This window comes from Lynx canadensis, chromosome F2 (genome assembly GCF_007474595.2).
Source record: "Lynx canadensis isolate LIC74 chromosome F2, mLynCan4.pri.v2, whole genome shotgun sequence".
Taxonomy (NCBI): Eukaryota; Metazoa; Chordata; class Mammalia; order Carnivora; family Felidae; genus Lynx; species Lynx canadensis.
Window position 1 is genome coordinate 64,750,149 of NC_044320.2, and position 23,827 is coordinate 64,773,975.

The 23,827-nt window shown below is 38.4% G+C and overlaps 1 protein-coding gene across 4 annotated transcripts in view; it reads right to left on the reverse strand.

Annotated features, from left to right (window-relative positions):
- The window catches only part of PREX2 (phosphatidylinositol-3,4,5-trisphosphate dependent Rac exchange factor 2), a 299,461-nt gene that overhangs the window by 9,687 nt on the left and 265,947 nt on the right, over window positions 1–23,827 (reverse strand). For all 4 annotated transcript variants that reach the window (XR_003966317.1, XR_003966315.1, XR_003966316.1 and 1 more), the window contains exon 38: window positions 5,398–5,500. Coding sequence is in view for 1 of the 4 variants with exons in the window: in XM_030304277.1 (XP_030160137.1) it covers window positions 5,398–5,500 (103 nt within the window). In the remaining 3 variants the exon portion in view is untranslated. The remainder of the gene's footprint in view (window positions 1–5,397; window positions 5,501–23,827) is intronic.

Below are 23,827 nucleotides of genomic sequence, written 5' to 3' on the forward strand. Positions count from 1 at the left end.
CTCTCAAGACGGACCAAATAAAGGAAAGCAAATAGGGAAAAGGGGTGGGGGTGGCAAAAAGACAGATGGGAAGGAATTTAGGAATTATAATTAAGCAGTTAAAAAATAACTCATTTTGGAGTAGTTTTAGACTTAGAGAAAAGTTGTAACACCAGAACAGAAAGTTCACATACTTAACTCAGCTATGTAAACTCTCTCTAATGCTCACCCTTCACTTGACCAGAGTATGACGGTCAAAACCAGGGAATCAATGTTCATATAATGCTGTAAGTCTTAATCAAATTTCACCATTTCCCCCTCGTGTCCTGATTCTATTCCAGGATCCAACCCAGGATCCCATATACTACATTTTGTTTTCTTGTCCCCTTGGTCCTCTGATCCATGGCATTTCCTTGGATTTGACTTGTCTTTTATGACCTTAATACTTTTGATAAGTACTGGTCACTATTTTGGAGAATATTTCTCAGTTTGGGTTTGTCAGCTGTTTCCTCACGATCAGATAGAAGACATGCATTTTGGACAAGAGTGATTTTGTGCCTCCTCAGTGCATGAGACCACTGATGTTGACCATCACCATATCGTGTGACTTCTCTACATCTTATCGGTGACAGTAACTGTCATCACTCGGTTCAAGCGGTGTCTGCCAGGTTTTTCCACTGTAAAGTTACTTCTTTTCTTTTTGTAGTTAATAATTACGTTGTGGAGATTAACCACTTCTCCAAGCACTGTGGCTCTTTTTAATGGAGAATTATATTTGGAACCCAAGATCTGGACACTGGGTATGCTCACTGCTACTATTGGCATGTAACGGCTTCTAGGTCGTCTGAGTAGACAGAGCTATTTAACTAATGGCAAACATACTCAAACATCTATATTTATTTCTAAATGCATGCGCGCGCGTGCATGTGTGTGTGTGTGTGTGTGTGTGTGTGTATCCATCAGTTCAAATTGCTACCTCCACACCACAGGATTTGTTCTGGATTATAGCCTTCTCCCTTTCCCTATTTGTAACTTCCTTTTCTGACAGTAAGAAACTTTATTTTCATTACTTACAATATATTTACTTATCTCTTCAAACCTAGCATACACATAAGCTAGTTTTAGAAATTCTAAATCATATCCCTGTGAGAAATAGATTTACTAGGCTAGGGTATAGTGTTTGTGTATAATTACTTTTGTCTTTAGTCTCATAATATTCCACTGAGTAGTCTGTAGAAAGGCTTTTGCTTTCTTCAAAGGTTGCAAATCACACTGATGTTCATCATGCTGAACACAACTGTTGGTGTATTCCATGGTGAATTCAACTATATAATTCTTCATATACTCAACCTGCCAGGTACTTGCACTTTTCCACCCTTGTTTATGTTGTTTCCTCTACCCAAGGACCTCCTCTCTCCTCTTCCCTACCTGTCCACTCCCATTTATCCTCCCAGGCTCAAATCAAATATCATCTTGGCTAATAACTAATCGGTCATTCACTATATCAGGTATTGTTTTAAGTGCATTGAGTATATCCTCGCAACACTACGAGGCAAGTACTATTAAAATCTTTGTTTTAATAATGAGGAAACTAAGTAACAGAGAGACTTAGTATCTTGTCCCAAATGATACAGATGGTAAACACTGGAGTTGGGATTCAAACTGAGGTTGCTTGGCTCAAGAATCTATGCTTTTAAATCACTATCATGGTATCACTTTCTGCATGAAGCCTTTTTCTGGTTATCCCAGTTAGAACTATTGAACACACACCATTTAGCATTTACTCTCTGCTAGGTACTATTCTGGAAACCTATGCCCACCAAAACAAACTATACTCAGTGTCCCAGCCACTGAGAGGCTCACAGTTTACTCACTTATTTATTCCCTGTCTTATGTCCGAAAACACTGAGGTTGTATACCACTTGTCTATTGGTACCTGTATCATGATGATCTGCCTATGTGTGGCCACCATAAGATGGGGGAAGAATCACATCTTCTTCAGCCTTTGTTACTGTGCCCAGTATAATGTCCTGATATTGTAGGTAAGGAGACAGAACTCTGAAATTCCAGTCTTATTTAAAAAAAATTGAGGCGGTCTTCCACCCAATAGTACGTGGAATGTATAATTTGTAGAATAGAAAACTTTGTTTCTAGGGGCGCCTGGGTGGCGCAGTCGGTTAAGCGTCCGACTTCAGCCAGGTCACGATCTCGCGGTCCGTGGGTTCGAGCCCCGCGTCGGGCTCTGGGCTGATGGCTCGGAGCCTGGAGCCTGTTTCCGATTCTGTGTCTCCCTCTCTCTCTGCCCCTCGCCCGTTCATGCTCTCTCTCTGTCCCAAAAATAAATAAACGTTGAAAAAAAAAATTAAAAAAAAAAAAGAAAACTTTGTTTCTAATGTAAATGAAAGCTTCTCCCTCAAACGTTGTATTAATCAGATCAGTTGGTTATGTAAAAGTGCTGCCTAGGATTATTATAATCATTATCAAAAAAATTAGAAGGGGCATAGTACCCTTCCCTCTATCTTTCAGCTTCCCTTCTAACTAACCAGAGCATTAAACAAGTCTATGAAAAATAGATATACAAAGCTGTACATGAAAACCATATAATCAATCATGCTGAAGCGCTTCTCCCTAAAAAAGAAACTAAAGATCTTAGAAAATATTACTCATTGATCTGGCAAACATCTCAACCATTCAGTCTCTGGAGAGTTGAGTCTAAATGTTTGAGAAACAAAAGGAACAGGAAAGTCAGATCTTTGATCCCCATTTGTGTTCTAACTACTTAGATCACAGGTACATAAGAGTTGGCTTGCAGACTGGATCCCAGCCACTAATTCCACTGCCTGTAACAGTTGGACACTGGAGAGAGGATGGGCAGCAGATGGAACGCTGCGAAAATCCCCTTGTACACCAGTTTAACCCACTTTCTCTAAAGAGAGGGCCCCAGGCTCTCTGATCTTCCATACAGAAGTCAGAAATCAGTTCTTTGTTTCAGATCCACCTGGAGATGCCATATTTGCAGCAGAGAAACCAGTAACAAAGGAGGGTAGCTACCTATTCTAAATATATTTATTAAAAAAAAATAGAAGGAAGAAGTGATGAATACTGAAAAACTGCAGTTTATAAATTTTATAAGAAACTTCAGGGGCGCCTGGGTGGCGCAGTCGGTTAAGCGTCCGACTTCAGCCAGGTCACGATCTCGCGGTCCGTGAGTTCGAGCCCCGCGTCGGGCTCTGGGCTGATGGCTCAGAGCCTGGAGCCTGTTTCCGATTCTGTGTCTCCCTCTCTCTCTGCCCCTCCCCCGTTCATGCTCTGTCTCTCTCTGTCCCAAAAATAAATAAACGTTGAAAAAAAAATTAAAAAAAAAAAAAAAAAACTTCATAACTTTTCAGTTTTCTTAAGTTACATTTTATAAATATATAATAATACATATAATAATATATGTAAAATAGCATGTATATTGTATTTCAAAAAGGTTTGCACTGGTTAAATAAGTCACTAAGGCTTACATAATACGGTTTTTACTTTCCCCCCTGTAGTTTATAGATGTCCGTTCTCACGTGTAAGAACTTAAACGTTTTTGATTACTGAAGTCCATATAGTAAGAATGTATATCTAGTGAATTCATCATTACTCCTGTACTAGATTATTCTAAAACAGGTTAATAACCAGTCTCTTAGTCTTGCCATAAACCATAATTTCGAGATGGCCCCTCCAAGTCTTCATTCAAACTTATTCTAACAGCAACAGAGTGAAACAGAATGCTCAGTGTCTTTCTGTACTTTTGGCATCCCCAACCCAACCCTGAAACGAATAATCACAAGTTTACTTCGGTCTACTTTTTAAAACCAAATTTGTATTATATCCATCCAAAAAATCCTTCCAAAACCTGCTGGCATTTGCATCTGTAGTTGCCCTTTTCTAGCTGAACCATACTGTGCCCTGTGCTTCTTGTGGATTTAACCTTTACTTAGCAAATCCCTGTTAGACCTTGTCAGATCTTGGTTTTCAGTCTCCAGCTCCAGGGTTCCCACCTCGAAGCTCCAATGTCTATCCATTCATTGTACTTTATTCCTGAATTACAGACCCCAAACCGGTGCTGGTATCACTTATGACTGCTTCCATGGATTTTTTTTTTTTTTTTTTTTTTTTACATTCTGTAGTATATCTTGGGAGCAAACCCACAGAGATTAGTATGTTTGCGTAAGAGTTATACACTAAGTCTTTAGTAAACAAATAAGTTTTAACTACAAAAGCATATCTTAAAAACTAAATCACTTACTATCATTGGGCAGTTCAAACCAAGTCAGCAAGAATAAATATTTGTTAAATCAATTTTCTGTGGTTACCCTGAGAAACTATGGCAGAATAAAACATAAAATTGATATTTTCCAACTCTTGTCTTTCTAATAAGTTGTGTCTTTTCTATTATATAAGGCACATTTTCCTAATAATAAATTGGAGGTTAATGCATTTTTGTTACCTTTTAAAAGAATTTTAAGCGTTAGAAACCAAACTATCACATTAAAATACCAGTGGGTACTGTATCAAAAGCTCATTCTCTTTATGAGAGTTTATTCCCACCTATAAATACTTCAGTGACCTAATGACATCCCAAAGACTACTCTTTATCCTCTGAAGGAAAATTTGAGATATGTGCTTTTATCTTCAGAATAATGCACCAAATTCTTAGCATGGCTTGGACTTCACTTTGAGAGCTCCAGGAGCAAAAAGGGCCTTCAATTCTTTCCTCTTCTTCCTTGCCCCCACGCTCTTCCTCAATTCTATTTCCAGAGCCTTACTAAATCACCTGCGATGCCCAGAAAATGCCATGTAGCCTTTGCCCTTGCTCCTTACATAAGCCTCAAATCCACTCCTGCCCATTACACTTGGCCAACCCCTTTCCTCCTTCTGGTTATCTTTTACACATCCTTTTTTCCAGGTTGGCTTAGTTTCTTGGAGGATCCTCATATAGATGTCTGTATTGCCTTCGTCCCTGGGAGTGTTTCTTGTTCACACTTACTCTCTGAGCCTGACAAAGTATCCCCCACATCCAGGCACTAATCAGACACCTGATAAATGCTGACTAATCCTCATTAAACCTGATAAATCCTGATTAAAAGGAACCTTCAAATCCAGGTGCCGTAGGGGCACCTGGGTGGCCCTGTCGGTTGGGCCTCCGGCTTCAGCTCAGGTCATAATCTCACAGTTTGTGAGTTCAAGCCCCAAGTTGGGCTCAGTGCTGACAGCTTGGAGCCTGAAGTCTGCTTCGGATTCTGTGTCTCACTCTCTCTTTGCTCCTCCTCCTCTCTCTCTCTTTCTCTCTCTCAAAAATAAATAGACATTGAAAATGTAAAAAAAAAAAAAAAAAAAAAAAAAAACAGGTCCTGTAAAACAATCCCTAAACTGTGTGTGACTTACCTGCTTCCGCATCACATCTGTAGCCTGCATGATGTAGCGAGGAGGCAGTCCATGGCTTCTGGCCAGAATGATGGCCTGCTCCAGTGTCACGCTCAGGGTGCACCTGTGTGCAAAGGCAAAAGCAAGTCAAATGCCACCAGTTCCCATTAAGGACTTCAAAACGCTTTGGGTTACTAATGAAGGGCAACAGAATATGCTAGCCCAAAATCTGCCTCCTCAGAGAGTTACTCATTTTTCCCTGGGTATCTTCCATGTATACATAAGGTACACACATTAATAAACTGTTTTTCTCTCATTAATATTTTATTATAGGGGTCTCAGCTAAGAACTCAGAAGGATAGAAGGAAAATTATTTTTCTTCCCCTAGACTAATGTCAAAATCAAAACCGCCAGCCAAAATGGAAACAACTGGACAATGAACCATTGATTTTTCTACATAGAACACCTACTTAAAAATAGATTATAGGGGTGCCTGGGTGGCTCTGTCAGTTGAGCATCTAACTTCGGATCGGGTCATGATCTCATGGTTCGTGAGTTTGAGTCCCACATCAGACTCTCTGCTGTCAGGGCAGAGCCCGCTTGGGATCTTCTGTCTCCCTCTCTTTCTGCCCCTCCCCTACTTATGCGAATGCTCTCTCTCTCTCTCTCTCAAAATTAAACATTAAAAACAAGTAAATAAATAAATAAGTGAAAATTAATAAAATAAAAATAAAAATAGATTAGAGAGCTACATGACTGGAGTCCTAAGTATTTAAATTTAACAAACTCATAATGAACTGTGTTTATGAGTTTATATACCTAAAGTTAAAAAAAATTATAATAAAATCTAATTATCAGACATTATTCCTTACTGATATTCCATGTAACTTAAAAGAAATGACTTCCTAATATTTTTCATTCATGTCTACATATGATAGTTAATAGATTTATACTAATTTATGCCAAAAGGCTTAGAAAAGTAAACAGTGAAATTAATATTCACTAAGATCAGAGTTGATTTTTTTTTTTTAAAGTATGTTTCTTGGACCCAATATAAGCGATTGTAAAATTTTCAAAAGGAACTTATAATTAGTTAGTCAGGAATGTGATGCCCAGAGCAACTGGGAGAAAATTCAGAATCCAGCCCTTGATTTCAGTAATTGCTGTGCCTTTCTCCTTGTCCTTTGTCCTTTGCCTTCCCTTTTAAGGAATTCCTTTTATGTCCTTTCACGTTTTTCTCTTTGGCAGCTCTGAGAACCTACGCATATTTGTTAACATTTTCAGGTGCTGGTCTCTGAATTTTCATAAAATTCATGAGCAGATTTTCTTTTACTGCACTTTTCAATTCACAGATATTTTGATGGTCTTTTTTCCATTTTTGCATTTACATTCCTGTATTTTGTTGGTGTTTTTTTTTTTTACACGTGTATTTTTCTAGATCTGTTCAGTGTTTCCTTACAAATGAAAGGTCTACTATGCAATCGCTTCTCTGTGAGGAATATCTAGCTCACTTATCTTTGGTTAAGAGACTGAACTATAGAAATCCAATACATCTGCTAGATTTTGATACTGATGAATTAATAAAAAGAAGAGTAAGGGGCTTAAAACATTACTGCTGACATTTTAGAAAGAACCTGATGAGTTACTGCCTTATTATACATGATTGGATTCTAAGGAGAAACATGTTAAGTTTCATTGGCTGTTAAATGACCTCTTTACACAGCATTAATAACATATTCAGATGGGCTAAAGTTTTACAATTAGCTTTTGGTAGTATGTTCACAAACATTTAGTGTATGAGTGTGATAATAATATGTAGTTGCAGTTTTATATGCTGTCACATGCTGTAGAACAGCATACGCCCATGAAAGCCAAGAAGTTTAGTTGACAGTTCACGCTTAGAAAAAAAAATCAATTTTTTACAAAGCATTTAATTGTCAGCTTATTTGACAGGCCATAACCTTTTCCACCTCCTTAAGGTCTCCTCTACTCCAATTTTAAGTCCTTATTGATTCCAACATTTTAATCAATAACACTCATTATACTAGCTGAATGACACTAAAAGAAATCTTTATCTTCTTCTAATCAAACTTAAATATGTCTGTTCTTTTAGATAAAACATGACTTGCCTTCCTCTATTTATAACAAACACTTACTGGTTGTGAAGGATTTTTAACAAGCAGCCTATAATTTTTATCCATTTTCTTAATCTTTTTAAACCGATTTATTTCTCCCTAGTTCAAGTTGTAATAAACAGTACTACAGCAGCAAATTATCTGCTACAGACTTTAAAAATCTCCCGATCAACCAATGTGGTCCAGTGATATGCTCTCGGAGAGGGTACCTTCAGGTGTCACCTTTTTAGAATCAATCACACACACATCATCTAACAGAAAAATCTACCTTAAAATGGATACATATATTTTCTTTCACTAGCATATCAAAACCAGATGGCTTTCTCTATCTAATCCGTCTTTTCATACTAACCACTGTGTATGTTCCAATTAGGTCCCGAGATTAATTTGAAATTTTAAAAAAGTGAAACACTTGAAAAGATACAACCAGGTCCCTGTGGGAAGTATTGCCTGTGTTTGACTCACAGTTGATTTGTCCAGTGGGAGTCTACTTTTTCTATCATGGCATCGCAGGATTCCATTCTCCTGAATTAAGCATGTGGAAGAAAGCTCAGCAGTAAGCCCACAACTTTGTTGTTAATATACCAAAATTTGCGTCCTAGCTTTTTCTCTTCTGTCAGCTATCAGTATCTGAATGTCAAGTGGAAAAATTCAGCATTTGCAAGAAGACTTCTGCTTCTAGCATTCTTGGGAAGATTCTAGATCCAGAAATGGCACATGGTTTTGCAACGGTACATAAAGGTATATACTCAGTCAGGTTTGACAAGAGATCATTTGGTTTTATAGGTACTTTGTTGATTACCAGTGAGACAGCTTTGCTAACCCTGGACAAGAGAATGAAGACAGCATACCAAAGGCTGGGAAGCCTAAGCAAATTCGTTCAGGACAAGAGTTCTTATCTGACCCACCAGTTTCCTTTCTAGCACTATAACTGTTTTCATATTAGACAGTTAAATTAAAACTTAAATCTATAGTTCTACTCCATCCTGGAAATCATGGGCTTTCAGTTTTCAGGTCTTTCTAGTTGTAGCATCATTTTTAAATTTTAGACAACTCTTCCCTGGAAGTCACAAAAATAAAAAAAAAAATAAAGATCACAGAGTAGAATTTGTCCTTGATAAAAAGGCAAATATAACATAGACACTGAGGAAAGTTGTTCCATAATTTTAGTAGGAAGACATTCCAATAATAGCTCTGCTTAGGGCATACTCCTGAGAAAATGTACTTGACAGGGCTATAAAATTATGCAGAAATTGTGAATTTCCCCACAGAAAGAAAAGGGAACGGGTCAATATATCCGTGCTTGTAATGAATAAATCTTCTTGACATATTTTGTATTAAGAATAGATCCTACATCACATCAGAGATATAGTAGAGTTTTAATATGATAAATGTAACCTGTAGTTAATGGGTCCAATTTAATTTGAAAGGCACTCTGATTTAACAATGTTATGGGGAGAGTCACAAAGGAGTAACTTTTGTTCATTCATTCACTCAACAAATATTTTTTGAGTGTCTACTTTGTACCCACAAGTACCATTAGGTGCTGGAGGAAGCTGATTTACTAACAAGCTAAAAAAGGTTGAAAGTCAGGGTCCCTTACTTATATGGATCCCTAGTAAATTGTTCACATAGTCACATGCTTTTATAAGTTTGCAAAAGCAAAAGGTTGGTTATTTATTTATTTATTTATTTATTTATTTAATTTATTTATTTTGAGGGAGAGAGAGCGTGGGTACGCACAAGCCAGGGAGGCAGAGAGAGACAGAGACAGGGAGAGAGAGAATCTGAAGAAGGCTCTGCACTGTGAGCAGAGCCAAGAGTGGGGCTCGATCCCATGAACTGTAAGATCATGATCTGAGCTGAAATCAAGAGTTGGATGCTCAACCGACTGAGCCACCCAGATGCCCTGTCTGAAGCAAAATGTTTTAATTGCAAATAGTTATGACTGCTGACCTAATTATGTCTGTCCCAACTTCCCTTGGGAAGTAGACTTGGGACACACTTAGGCTAGGCTGACTGGAACCTATGTATATGACTTGCAGTCACTTCAGTTTTAGTTAGGCTACTGTAGTCTTCTCATGTAGAAATGGATCCCAGAGTATTTGTACTGTCCATTGTGCAACTCACTTACCTACTGTTGAAAAGGAGGGGCAGGGCTCAAGGTTGTAATGCAATATTCATACCCTGAGGCACCCGGTGTTGTGTGTGGTGTTGGAAAAACCAGGCTAGAAATGCACAGAGCCAGAAGCTAGTCTGTGGAATATTCTTCCAAACGTTATGGTTCATATGCTAAAGAACCTGATAAGGGTTTTCATATTCAACAACAATTTAAAAATGTGTAAGAGATTTAGCAATAATGTTGAAATTAAAAGGTTTTTCTAATCAATATATTTTTAAAAACTTGTTCAGCTATGCTAGAGATAGAACAAAATTATTTTCCTATTCTCTCTGTAGATTATATTACAAAATTATTATAATTTGAAGAGGCAGTCAAAGAGTATGTTACCAAAAACTGTGGAGGGAAGAATTATAGAGGTGGGTCAGGCAATAAAGTAAAAAAAAGGCAGTCTTTTGTTTTTCAGATTTTATAATGCTTGTGGTATTTGCCAGCATTTTAAATCTTGTAAATTTTTTTGCATTCCAAATAAATAAATATTAAGTTTCACTTCTATTTCATTTTGTAATTTTTCTATTCTTTTTTCTTAAATAGGGCACTTAACTTCAGACCCTAAAATCTTTATCCACTTCAGTGTGCTGGGGATGCAACAGCAAACAGAAAAAAAGTACCATCGTTTTTGATGATTAAACTTCAAGGGGAGGAAAAAAGAAAATAAAGAAGCAAATAGAGGATATCAGGTGGTGATAAGTTATCCAGAAAAGTGAAAATTTTTAAGGGAATAGAAACTGAATAGGGTGAAACAGCAGAGAAAAGTGCTGCTATTGGGAAGACCATTTCAGGGAGAGCAAGTGCAAAGGCCCTGAGGTTAATGCATTTTCTGTCTGCTTAAGAGCAAGTGTGAAGCTTGATGTGCAGGGTCACACAGAGAGGAGGAGACGAAGTTAGAGAAGTAGTCTGGGCCCGCAAGATGCATGGCCTTGAGGATCAGAGTTTAGGAGTAAGTGAGGCCCTTATTTCCTTGGTTGATACGAAAAAAAAAAATCCAACATTTACATTATATGATGTAAGATAGCAATTTGTGAAGCAAATTACCAAAATAATTTACTAAGCATCTGTCCTTAATATGCTATCAATACTGTACTCAAAAGATCTTCAGTTGCTTTCCAGGCAATATTTGCAAAAGCAAACTCTTCATCCTGATGCTTCAGGATTTCTACCAATTGCTCTCCCATTTTCTGCTCCATCTTCCCAGCACTCCAGCTATTCCATCCTGCCCCTCTACCCAGAACTTCTTTCTGCTTGGTCAACATTTGGTACCACTGCACAAAGCTCTCCCCGCATAAGGAATGTTTGTCCACTTTTGGAGTGTCTTTCAAAATATCACAAAACCTTTCTGAATACAGAAGAGCAGTTGACAACATGGGCGTCATAACCAGGGGTACTGGATGTCTTTGTAGGTCCCCGGCCAGGTTACTTCAACTCTCTCAACCTCAATTTTTTAATCTGTGAAATGATAAAAGCTGGCATAGTGGCCTCATAAAGTGCCATAAGAATTACCTTAAGCGACACTTAGCCACGCCTGTGGTAATGCTATTTCCACCCCACTTCGCTACTGCACTCACACTGTAAGTCTGTCTATATGAATTCATTATGAGCAACACATCACTTGGAAAATTTGAGGAATGTGAGCTTTCATAAATCCCATTTCCCAAACCCCATTATATTTTAACTACTTACAAAACCTCTTTCTACATATTTTAATGCTGGTCATTAAAATAACCCTGTGGTTAATTTTTAAAAATTTAGAATTTTATTAATTTTATAAAATTATGATGCGATATCATTATGATAAATTCATAAAGCAAATGACAACTTCCAACATTATCTCTTTTATAAATTGGGGCTTGGTAGAAATAGACTTCACCCGACCGTAATTTGCACTTGCTCCTATGTTTCTTTGGGATTTTTATTTCATATGTTTGTCCCAACAGATTCTGGACATCAGGTATCAATTTTATGTTGTATGTCAAAATGCAGAGGGAAAGGTCAGAAAAAGCATGTGAAACAGTCTTCCAGTTGCCAGTCCATTTCTAGATGGTAGGGGCACAACACGATCAGCGTCCAAACCTCTGCCTCAACTAAGTCTCCTGAAGAGACAAAGCTTATTTTCCTAAATGGGCTTAAATGCGATATATTGTTTTTTAAGCTTTTACTTATCTGTGGGGGGGGGGGGGCAGGGAGAGAGTGGGGAGGGTCAGCGTGAGCCTGACACGGGGCTCTGTCTCACAAACCGTGAGATCATGACCTGAGCCAAAATCAAGAGTCGGAGGCTTGACCCCCTGAGCCACCCAGGCGCCCCTCAACCATTTATTAAATCATACTGTATTACACTATATTTAGTTCACTTTGTAAGACTTCAAATCTTGCAACAACTTATGTTAGTCCTTTAAAAAAACCTGTTATGCTTCTCCTTAAGATGATTCGTGACACTTCTATAATAAATTAGATAAAAGATTCTCACAAACCCAAGGATCTTCTACATATTTGGTCATTTACCATGATCCCAGACAAAAATGACTCATAAAGGCCATCAGTTTTACTCCCAATTACCTTTTAAACCTCCCAAGCTTGAATGCTTATTTTAATGTTGATTCAAACTGCACTGAACAAGGAAGCCAATCTCCCAAGGGTTGAAATGCATTAAATTGAACACTTGGGGACAGGCGTCACCCTTTTGGGCCACAAGGTTATGCAATGACTCACTGGGAAACTGAAGTGAGAAACCAGAACCAAGTGAGGTTTATGGCTTTCAGCTCTGTTTTCCAACAGTGGATTTATTTGCTGACTCTTAGCTCACAGTCAGGAATCTGATCATTATGATGCTCTCTCTTAGGGGTGACCCCAACCTTCCCTATTACTAGTGGAGAAGGGTCATTCAGATTCTGACACAAATAAAATACAAGCAACACTAATGTGATGAAGAGCTCTGGATTTGCAGTCACGACAATTTGCCATAAACTACCACGATGTAGACGATGAAGTGAAAAACATTACAACGGGAAATGCAAGGGTCAGTGTGTTTTTATTTCCCCATATTTTAAAACTGAGGCCAAAAATTACTTTGAAAATTTCTATTGTACTCCTCAATAGTGTTACATACTTAATTATAACTGAAAACTACCCCCATACAAAACCCACCAGAGTCACTGGATTTAGAGATTCACATTGTGACTTCAAAAGCTACATGAACAGTGATTTAACTATTTTGTGCAAAAGTAATAGAATTGAGGCATTTGGGTAACTATGTTATCTTTTTTGTGCTCATGCAGTATATTAGCAGAATAATTTCTTGGTACAAAACAGGATGGTGGCACCCGGGTGGCGCAGTTGGGTAAACATCCGACTTCATCTCAGGTCATGATCTCATAGTTTGTTAGTTTGAACCCCACGTTGAGCTCTGTGTTGACAGCCCAGAGCCTGGAACCTGCCTCAGATTCGTGTCTCCCTCCTTCTCTGCCCCTCCCCCTGCTCATGCTCTGTCTCTCTCTCACTCTCTCTCAAAGATAAATAAACACTAAAAAAAAAAAAAAAGAAAAGAAAGAAGAAATAAATATTTAACAATTCTGAAATCAGTGAGTTTTGTCCCATGTAGAATTCTACATAATAATCAGAGTCTGATTTTGTTTGTTCTTTTAGCTTGGGACTTCCCAGGTGTATTGCCTCATTTCACCCTCCTTTATAAATATGATGCTGCCTTTAGTCTTGGAGACAAGAGGGAGAAAATTCCCTTGGCGCAAATGCATCACTCAGAGTCTATCTATAAGGACATCCTAAGGAACCTATTATTTTGATAATATTCTTCACATGAGTTATAGGGCTTTCTTACGGTTATAAGAAGTCTATTTAGGGGCGCCTGGGTGGCGCAGGTCGGTTAAGCGTCCGACTTCAGCCAGGTCACGATCTCGCGGTCCCGTGAGTTCGAGCCCCGCGTCAGGCTCTGGGCTGATGGCTCAGAGCCTGGAGCCTGTTTCCGATTCTATGTCTCCCTCTCTCTCTGCCCCTCCCCCGTTCATGCTCTGTCTCTCTCTGTCCCAAAAATAAATAAACGTTGGAAAAAAAAAAATTAAAAAAAAAAAAAAAGAATGTCTATTTAGAGTATTACAGATTAGATTTTAAACGCAAAATAATTTCCCCCTTTTCTATAATGTCTTCTTTTGTTCTCCTTTAATTAAAAGCCAGGCCCATTATCCTTGTTCAAGGGATTGTCACAAACAAGTTATTAGGACTCTAATCAGCTGTGGTTTTCCGTGATACTTCACTAGCTGACTACCTGGGCAGCATTCGAAATTTGCAGAGAAATAATGACTATTTCAATCCCAGGGAACAAAGGAGGTGAAATAAGCTGGAGCAGCACCAGCCACTTCTGCTATTTGCACACCACTCTTTTATACACAGAAGCTTTTATGACAGATGGAAGGTTCTGCGACCTGCCTGATTTGATGCACTCCACGGCATCATCTGAACTTCTGTCCTGGGCAGCCCGAGGCAGATTAGTTTTCAACAATCTTTGAACTAAAGATACACTTCTCCTTGTTGGAAAAATACAAACAGATTCTGCTCAGTTTCCAAGTGTTTTTAGCTCTTCTTTGTGCTTTTCTCATGTTCCCATCTTATTCAGCTGTCACAAACAAGCAGTGGTAGGAAATAGATGAGTTAGAGGTTCTCTCATGATATCGGCCCTGATAAGAAGCGGTTGGAGCCAAAACATAAGAGACTCTTAAAAACTGAGAACAAACTGAGGGTTGATGGGGGGTGGGAGGGAGAGGAGGGTGGGTGATGGGTATGAGGAGGGCACCTGTGGGATGAGCACTGGTGTTGTATGGAAACCAACTTGACAATAAATTTCATATTAAAAAAACAAGAAAGCACTTAGAAGAAATAAGATGTAGAAATGATCTAATTCCTTAAAGTATTATTATGAAATTACATTTAGTATCTTTAATGTTCCCATTTCCATAAAACCTTCCCAGATTGTGGGTTAATATTAAAATCACCATTCCCTAAATGTTTGTCTAGTTATCTGTCATTTGCCCACTGTTTCACCTCCGGACTGAGAAATGTTACAAGCCCCCAGCCATCAAACTAAACTCATTCATTATAAGGGATGAATGGACTGTGCAGTTCCACATGTTTAACATACCTAACTCTAGTACCTTTCGTGCTTATTTAATTTCCTATTTCTTACTGTGTCATAAATCTCTCCTCTTTAGGTACGCTGCTAATATCTCTTGCCTATTTGGTGCAACCTCACTCTGACTCTCCTAGTCTTGCCTCTCCCACTGTTTTTGCCCCATAGCAAGGTGATCATTTAAAATGCATATGAAAAGTGCAAACCATCAAATGGCTTCCCACTTTTAACGTGCAATACAAAATGTTCACAATCCGGTCCCTGGTTTTCCTTCTTCATTCTTCCACTCTACTGTGTACAGTTCTCTGAAATCACTACCTCTTTTGTTTCTCATGTGCAGCTCCCCTCACGTATGGGATCTCATAATGCTTGTTAAGGTCACACATCATACCTCTTATCATGCTGTATCTACTGTGTGAAAGGTGTAGGGTTAAAGAACACAGGCATTGCAGGTGAAACTTCCTGAGTTGGATCTTGGATTTTGTTAATAACCTATGTGAACTTGGGCAAGTTGCTGAAGCTCCTGAACTCTTTTTCCTCATCTGTAAATTGAGTTCAATGATAAATGCACCTCAGTGTGTTGTTCCCAGGATTACGTGAAACAATTCACATTTAGTACTTAAACAGGGGATAGCATGTAGTATATTCTTAACAAATGTTGGCAATTTTCACTGATATTAATACTGTTACCACTACCACCATCACTGGGCTGGACTGGTGTCTGAACTGACTGTAGCCTCCTAGACCTTACATACTTCCCAGGACTCAGTAAGCATTCCGTATACACTTACTGAAAAAAACTGACCTGAATTCTTAATGTGTGCCAAAGGTCTTATATGTACACTCCTAAAAGATTCATTTCTTTATATTCTGCATTTGTTCCATGTATTGTATGTGTTGTATGCCATCTATGTCTTTGTTCAGGAAGTGATCACTGATAAAATATATTTGATGAAGTAATAAACGCATTATAAGGACAATAAATACTGGTAAAAATACAATCAGATTTCCTTCCTTGTGGCTTATAAATGGCATATGGCTTTTCTTTCTTCAACAATGGCTTGTACTTCCCGTTCTCTGGGTTTAATCACTGTTCACACCAGGTCTTCTGATTAACAACTCTGGTTGAGTTTTGGTAATATTTGGAAAATATATATCATAATATTTTGATTATTCTTATATTAATTCATTAACTAGCAATTATTCCCTCATCACAATTGTCCAGTTATCATTTGCCAATATTTTCTGGGTTCTGAAGAAAACATTTGAAACCCTAACAAAATCCGTTCTTTCACTGTCAACATGACATGTTATATATTCTTCCTCTCTATTGCACTTTGAAAGTGATAAACCTATTCCTTGAGACATTTCCTTTAAAAAGTCAATCCTCTGACCATCTTTCTCCTATTGTCATTACTAAAGTATACTCATGCTCCATAGTATGGCTGCCTGGCTTCCAATGTGGGTCCCTTGTCAAGATCTCAGATTGTAAGAGCTGTGACCCTCTTACCTCTCTGGTTTGGGAGAGCACGGTGCAGGCCACACAACAGTGCTCCGTCCTTTCTTTTTCCCTTCAATGAATGCATGAATAAACAAGTGTCGGCATCTGATTCTTTTCAAGTCCTAAATATCTGTGTCTATTCTAACCCATACTCTTGGTTTTTGAGGCCAGGAAAGAAAACTTCCTGTCCTTGATTTCAAGGGGATTCTGTTCTGCTGCTCTTGAGTGACTTTCTACAAGCTACCAAAGGAGGATTCTAAAATAAGCTCTAATAGGGCCCAGTGTTTTGTGTATTCTATTTCTCACAGTTCAGAGGAGTTAACTCTTGTAGTTTTCATACCCCTCTTTCATCCTATCATGACTCATTACTGTGATTTTTTTTCTAGTTTTGTTGACATATAATGACATATAACATTCTGCAAGTTGAAGGTGTATAACATGTTCATTATACATTTATATGTTACAAAATGATTACCACCATAGGTTAGCTAACACCTGCATTGCCCCACAAATTACCATTTCTTTTTTTTCCAAAATGTTTATTTCTTTACTTTTGAGAGAGAGAGAGCACACGTGAGCAGTGCAGGTAGGGGAGGGGCAGAGAGAGAGAGAAACAGAGACAGAGAGAGGAAGAGAGAATCCTAAGTAGGCTCCACGCTGTCCAGCACACAGACTGATGTGGGGCTGGAACCCATGAACTGTGGAGAACCATCACCTGAGCCGAAATTAAGAGTCGGATGCTTAACCAACTGAAGCCACCCAGGTGCCCCACCATTTCTTTTTTGTGGTGAGAACATTTAAAATCTACTTCACATCTAACTATAATGTTTGAAATAGTTCTTGCAAGGTCTCTCCTATTTTAGTAGCATGATCTAGTTATTTAAAATTTTTTTAATGTTATTTATTTTTGATGAGAGAGAGAATGCTAGTAGGGGAGGGGCAGAAGAACAGTGTGAGCAGGGGAGGGGCAGAGAGGCAGAGACAGACTCTGAAGCAGGCTCCAGGTCCTAAGCTGTCAGCACAGAGTTGGACGCGGGGACTCAAACCACGAACCCCAAGATCATGACCTGAGCTGAAGTCGGACACTTAACCAAATGAGCCGCCCGGGTGCCCCTGATCTAGTTATTTTATTTATTTATTATTTATTTATTATTTATTTATTTAGTATTTAATCTTTTTTAACATTTTTTATCATTTTTTGAGAGAGAGAGAGAGAGAGAGTATGAGTGGGGACAGAGACAGAGAGAGAGGAGGACACAGAATCCGAAGCAGGCTCCAGGTTCTAAGCTGTCAGCACAGAGCCGGACTCAAGGCTTGAACCCATGAAACTATGAGATCATGAGCCGAAGTCGGACACTTAACTGACTGAGCCACCCAGGCACCCCTTCAGTGATGTATTTTAAGCAGAAGAGTAACATGAGTAGATTTCTAATCTAGAAAAGATTAATCTGGAAAAACGAGGACAAAACAAAGGTACTGCCTTGGAAGCGGGTGTGGAAAATAGAGGAATGCCAAGACTGGATGGAAAGACCAGGAGCTTTGCTGCAGCAATCCACATGTGGGGAGGGGGTTGGTGGGGGTGGGAAAGGGGATCCAACAAAAGGCGATGCAATAAGGATGGAACAGAATGGGCGAATTCAGGAAATAGTGCTCAATTTTTGATCTAGTTATTTTAAAACGATGGCATTTTCATATTTCTAATTCTGCAATGGGAAGGTGGATTCACTATCAGAAACACAGATTAAGATAGAAGAAACCAGTGTTCACCAATGCCAGGTCTTGCGGTAGATGCTTTCACATACATTGCTCATTGATTCCTTTCTGCTATCTTTTTCAGAAGAAATTTATTATTCCCACTTCACCAATAAGTCTCTGAGAGACCAGGTGATGTAATCACGGGTCACACAGTGAATAAGTAATAGGATTCAAAACCAGTTTTTTTGGATTCAAAGTCCAGGGCACTTTCCATGTTACCAAAATCACATCACGTGGATTACTGCATTTAGAAGCTCCAGCTCCCCACATCCATAATTCAACAATCACGATCTTGGTCTCAACATTTATACTTTAAATGCATTGTGTTGGTAGAGATTAATTTAGCCAGCCCACACTACTTACTATGAATGTAGACCCCATCATACAAAAATGCATTCACGATTAAAAAGGATCTAGATTTGAAGCACGCTAAGGAAATACATCGATTGTAAAGCAATCAAGTAGCAAAAATAAATTGAAGGGAGATGGCAGTCCTTCTCTACTACAGATTCGTACTTTTCTACATAAAACACACCGTTCTGTGTAAAGCTGTTCCTTCCCGCAGTGATCTCATTTATTCTGGCTTCTAATTACTTTTAACTACTGAGCACAGAGCACTACTGTCAAAAGTCTATTGACAACCAGGATGAAGCACCTGAATAGAGCAACTAATCGTTTAACGTGGTTTCTTTCCCCTGCTCCCTTTTATTACCTTGCACTGAGGAAGAATTGTACACCTGAGGGCTAATGCAGTACGTTAAACCACTGATCAATCCCCAGTTGGCTGCTACAGTTCCACCAGGCAGCCTCTGAAAAATTACTACTGGAAAGGCCCGCTGCTAACCTATGAATCTTTCCCACTTTGGTCACCCTTAGCAAAGTGTTTTGTGACAAATGAAAAGCTTGAGAAAACTGCCACAAGTCAACAGGGGTTTCCCAAAACTCTAACACCTATGTCCATTGTTCCCCCGAAGAGAGAAGGCATTTTTTGAAACGAAACACATAAATCCATTTACGTCAAAAAGGGCCAAACCCGATTTTGTTTTCAATACTACAGGATTCACTCATCTTATATATTGCATGTATAATACTAACATTTACACTCTCCCTTTAAGAAAATGTGAATGGCAGTCCGATAATAGCTCTAATCCAAAAAGCCAGTACTCTCTCAGGCAAATTTCCAGTGTGTTTTATAGGGATACCCTCTGGATGTCTATCGATGGCTTTCAAAATTACTGTGTGACTCTGGTCAAACAGAGAGGATGATGAAATCTTCCCATGACCATATGGGCTCCTGTGTGTCATAGTCTGAGAGCTTGAAAGACACGGGGTTTATGAGCATTTGAAAAGAAGGCAAAGATGACTGGCAGGCAGAGGGGCGCACGGTGGAAAACAACCGAAGAGAATGCAGAAGTGATGGGCAACAGCTAGAGCGAGATCCTGGCAGCAGAAGCACAGCCAAATTGAATACTCCACGAACTCCATATATCTTAAGGCAAAAAAGCAATCAAGTCTAAGGGGCACATTTTCAGTGCTGCACAGGGAATTAGCCATGAAAGTCCCATTAAAGATAATGGGACTTTCTATTGCAACTTTCAATACATTTTCTCAAAGTTCTCAGCATGTATCTTTAAGCCTAGGCTTAAAAATCAACTGCCAGGCAAAACAGTCCATATCCTTCATACCTTTCTAGTCAAGCCTGTTAAGGTGTGTTTTTCTTTGATGTGGTTTTTCACTGCTGAGGTTAGTACAGAGGCAATTGTGGGGATGGGGAATGAGCGCTTAGGCACGTAAGGTTGTATTTGCTATGCTAAAAATGTGTATGAATATGAAACATCTGTGTGTAAGTTACGACCTTAATTACCATAGCCACCAGGGTTGAATCTGCTTTTCTGCATTTTAGATTTTCAGCCCAGACTCTTTCGCCAATTTATCTCATTTCTGTTTTGTTTTGGGGATTTGACTGAGTACGTCAGGTACCTTTCCCAGCTGCCCAAAGTTCTTCAATGCTACCTCCCTATTCCCATCTTCTCTACTTTGCTACCTGCCTTTTGTCCCGATTCCAGAGATTCTTTGAGGACATCAACACTTCAGGGTGTGGTGTTCAGCTTGTGATTTTCAGCTCTCTCCCCAATTCTTTGACACTGTACCATAACTGTTTCCTCTTTGATCTGTTTACCCAGGACACTGAATAGAGCTTTGTTTCAGTATTTTTCATACCTTTCTAGTAGATCCTTCAGTGTTTTATTCTGAGGCTCCTCCTATGTCGCTCCTCTGATTCAGGGCTCACAGAGGATGGGGAGGTGGAGAACTGGGGAATATTAACACTCCAAATGTGTTCCCAAGTGATCATTTCTCATTGTTTGTGATTGGCGACTGATTACTCTTTTCTCATACCTCTGTGCTTTTTCCTGGAATACCCGTTCCCTGTTCCTAATACCTGAAGTATATTCCCAGAAAATTCTTAGTAATGTTTTAAACCTAACTCAACTATATCTATGTGAAGCCTTCTCTGATGTGATATCCTTCTCCAATCTTCCTGTACTCACGAATCACCCCACCTCTGTTTTTCCATAGCCTCTTTGCCATCTGTGTATGTATATACCCATTTACGTTATACCTGTTTTTTATTAAAAAAAATTTTTTTTTTATTTTAGAGAGAAAGAGCATGTGAGCAGGGGAGGGGGCAGATGGACAGAAAGAGAGATTATCTCAAGCAGAACTCGATCTCATGACCCTGAGATCATGACCTGAGCCAAAATCAAGAGTCAGATGCTTAACCAACTGAGTCACCCAGGCGCCTCTATGTTGTATCTCTTTACACACACACACACACACACACACACACACACACACACACACCCCTTTAGTTCTTGCTAACTACAAATCTGTCAAAGAACATCCCCACATAAGATACCATGGACATCTAAAACTCAAAACATAACAGTCCTTCTCCACAATCCCCTAAAAAAATATGTATATTTTCCCCATGGCAGCCCCCTCCACGCTACTTCCCAAACTGGATGGCTCCAATCATCAAGATCTCCCCCCGCCGCCCCCCCCCTCTATTTCTCACCGAACTTCTAGTTTTGCTATTTCCATTTCATACCATTCACATCTACCCTTTCCCTTCCACCCTCTGTGTTAATACCTTGATTTGGGGGTCTCCTCATCTCTTCCTGTACATTGTGAAGTCCTAAGTGTCTCTCTACCTCCATTCTCATTCTATCACAGATCATGAGAGTCATCTTAAAAAAAATACATCTAATCAAATTCTTCTTTAAGTTCAGTTTTATTTATTTTGAGAGAGAGAGAGAAAGAGAGAGCAATCGGGGTAGGGGCAGAGAGAGAGGGAGACAGAATCCCAAGCAGGCTCCGCACTGTCAACGCAGATCTTGATGCAGGGCTCGAACTCACGAACCGTGAGATCATGACCTGAGCCAAAGTCAAGAGTCAGGCGCTTAACTGACTGAGCCAGTCAGGCTGAAAACCCTTCACTGGCTGCGTGGGAAGAGGGAGTCCCAAATCCTTAACTTAGCAGTTAGACCTTCCATTCTCCAATGCCCATCTCTCTTCTGACCTCATCTCTGTGCCACGCTTCCCTCTCTCTTCATTGCCAGGAAGCAGGGAACTCTTTATGGTGACTGTCTCCAGGTAGGGTGCTATTTCACACCTCAGTGTTGTATTTTCATCTGATTGCATTCCACAGAACCATTCTTCATTTCCATCACCTGCCAACCACTATCATGCTTCAAAACCTAAAAGAGGTGTTACATACACCCTTCCTGCTTAACAGGATTGCAATCTAACACCTCTGTCTTCTTCCAGACTATGTCAAATGACCTACTACCAATTTAAGATTAGCATCATAAAGGCAGAAATTGCCACTTCCTTCTGTCAACCTTTCTCCATGTCACCTGCTCTTCTGCTCTAGGTTCATATAGAAGAGACACCCATATTTCTTCCCTCCTCTGGAGGGATAGAAAATTTGGCTTATGACATTTATGAGAATGGTTAGAAAATCACTAACCATGAAGCCTTCAGGAACACATCCCAGAAAGTGGCATTTGATTTTGCTTTTAATAGAATTTTGCAGGTTTAGGAAAAACAATAACTTCATTTTATTAAAATAAAACTTGAAGAATCCTGCCCTTTTGATGTTTTTATAGTAGATTCTGTATTTATCATTTTTAAATAGCTACATACAAATAAAATTTTGTAACACAAATACTTAAATTTTAATAATATGGTCAGTTACTGAAACTGGGTTTGGCAAATACTAATGAAATTGTAACTAATAATTATGTATTCAGAGTATTTTTATTGGGATGCCTAGCTGGCTCAGTCGGTACAGCATGTGACTCTTGATCTTGGGGTTGTGAGTTCAAGCCCTGTGTTCGGTGTAGAGCTTATTATTAAAAATAATTTTAAAAACTACTCTTCTAGATTATTTTTTATTAAGATATGTTTAATGTATTGTGATTACTGAGACTTTTCCAATTTTAATGATGAAAGGCAATCATGCATAAGCTCTCGCTTTTTTATGTACTGAAAGTAAGGCTTGTCTGGTCAACATCATGTGATAACTGGAGGTCAGAACTAGAAACCACTGCAATAACTCACTCTCATAATTACTGTCTTCTTCTTTCAGAGTAATCTAATTTGAAGAAAACAATGGACATTTTAAAATTACAGAATAATTTAATATTATCTATCTATTGTTCATAGATAGTGAAAGAAAAGTAAAAGAATGAAACTTCTATCATGTTTGAAATGTTTGATTTCTCATAGTTTTAAGAAAAAATACCTATATTATTTACCTGGTTTTAAAAATTAGGGTGAATTGTGGAGTTTTATTTGCCTATTTTACAATTCCACATAATTTGAAATTCTCGATTTGCTTCCCCTCCCCAAGTTTTACTGAGGTATAAGTGAAAATTAAAAATTAATTAAAAATTAAGGTATATAGTTTGATTTTATATATTTATATACACACATTTTGAAGTATTCATCACAATCAAGTTGATTAACCTATCTATCAACCCCTACAGTTAAACATTTTCTTTTTCTTTCTTTCTTTCTCTTCTTTCTTTCTTTCTTTCTTTTTTCTTTCTTTCTTTTTCTTTTTTCTTTTTCTTTTTTTTTTCTTTTCTTTTTTCTTTTCTTTTCTTTTCTTTTGTTTCTTTTTTTTTCTTTTCTTTCTTTTTCTTTCTTCTCTTTCTGTCTTTTTTCTTTTCTTTTTTTGGTGGTGAAACCACTTAAGATCTACCCTCCTGGCAAATGTCCAAGTATACAAACAGTATTGTTAACTACAGTCACACTGTTGCATATTAGATCTCCAGAACTAACTAAAACTTAGTATAATTGAAACTTTGTATCCCTTGACCAATGTCTCCCCATTTTCTCTTCCTGCCAGCCCATGGTAACCACCTTTCTATTCTCTGCCCTTAGAAGTTTGGCAGAGTTATTAAGATTTATACTTCTATCCTATCATGAGTAGGATATACTTTGTCTTTCTCCCAGAGCCCCATTATAGAATTTTATTTTTTCTCTTCTAAGGATTATAGCACAATTTTAAATTTTCACATTTGTTTTTGTTTCATTGTTTTGATTCATTGATTTTATTAGATTTCAAACAAATGAGAACAGTTGCATCGATATAATCAAATTATATCAAAGAATAATAACCATATTATTATTAGAAAATGTCAAATAAAAATAATCATAACTGCAGCAAAATTTAATGGCAA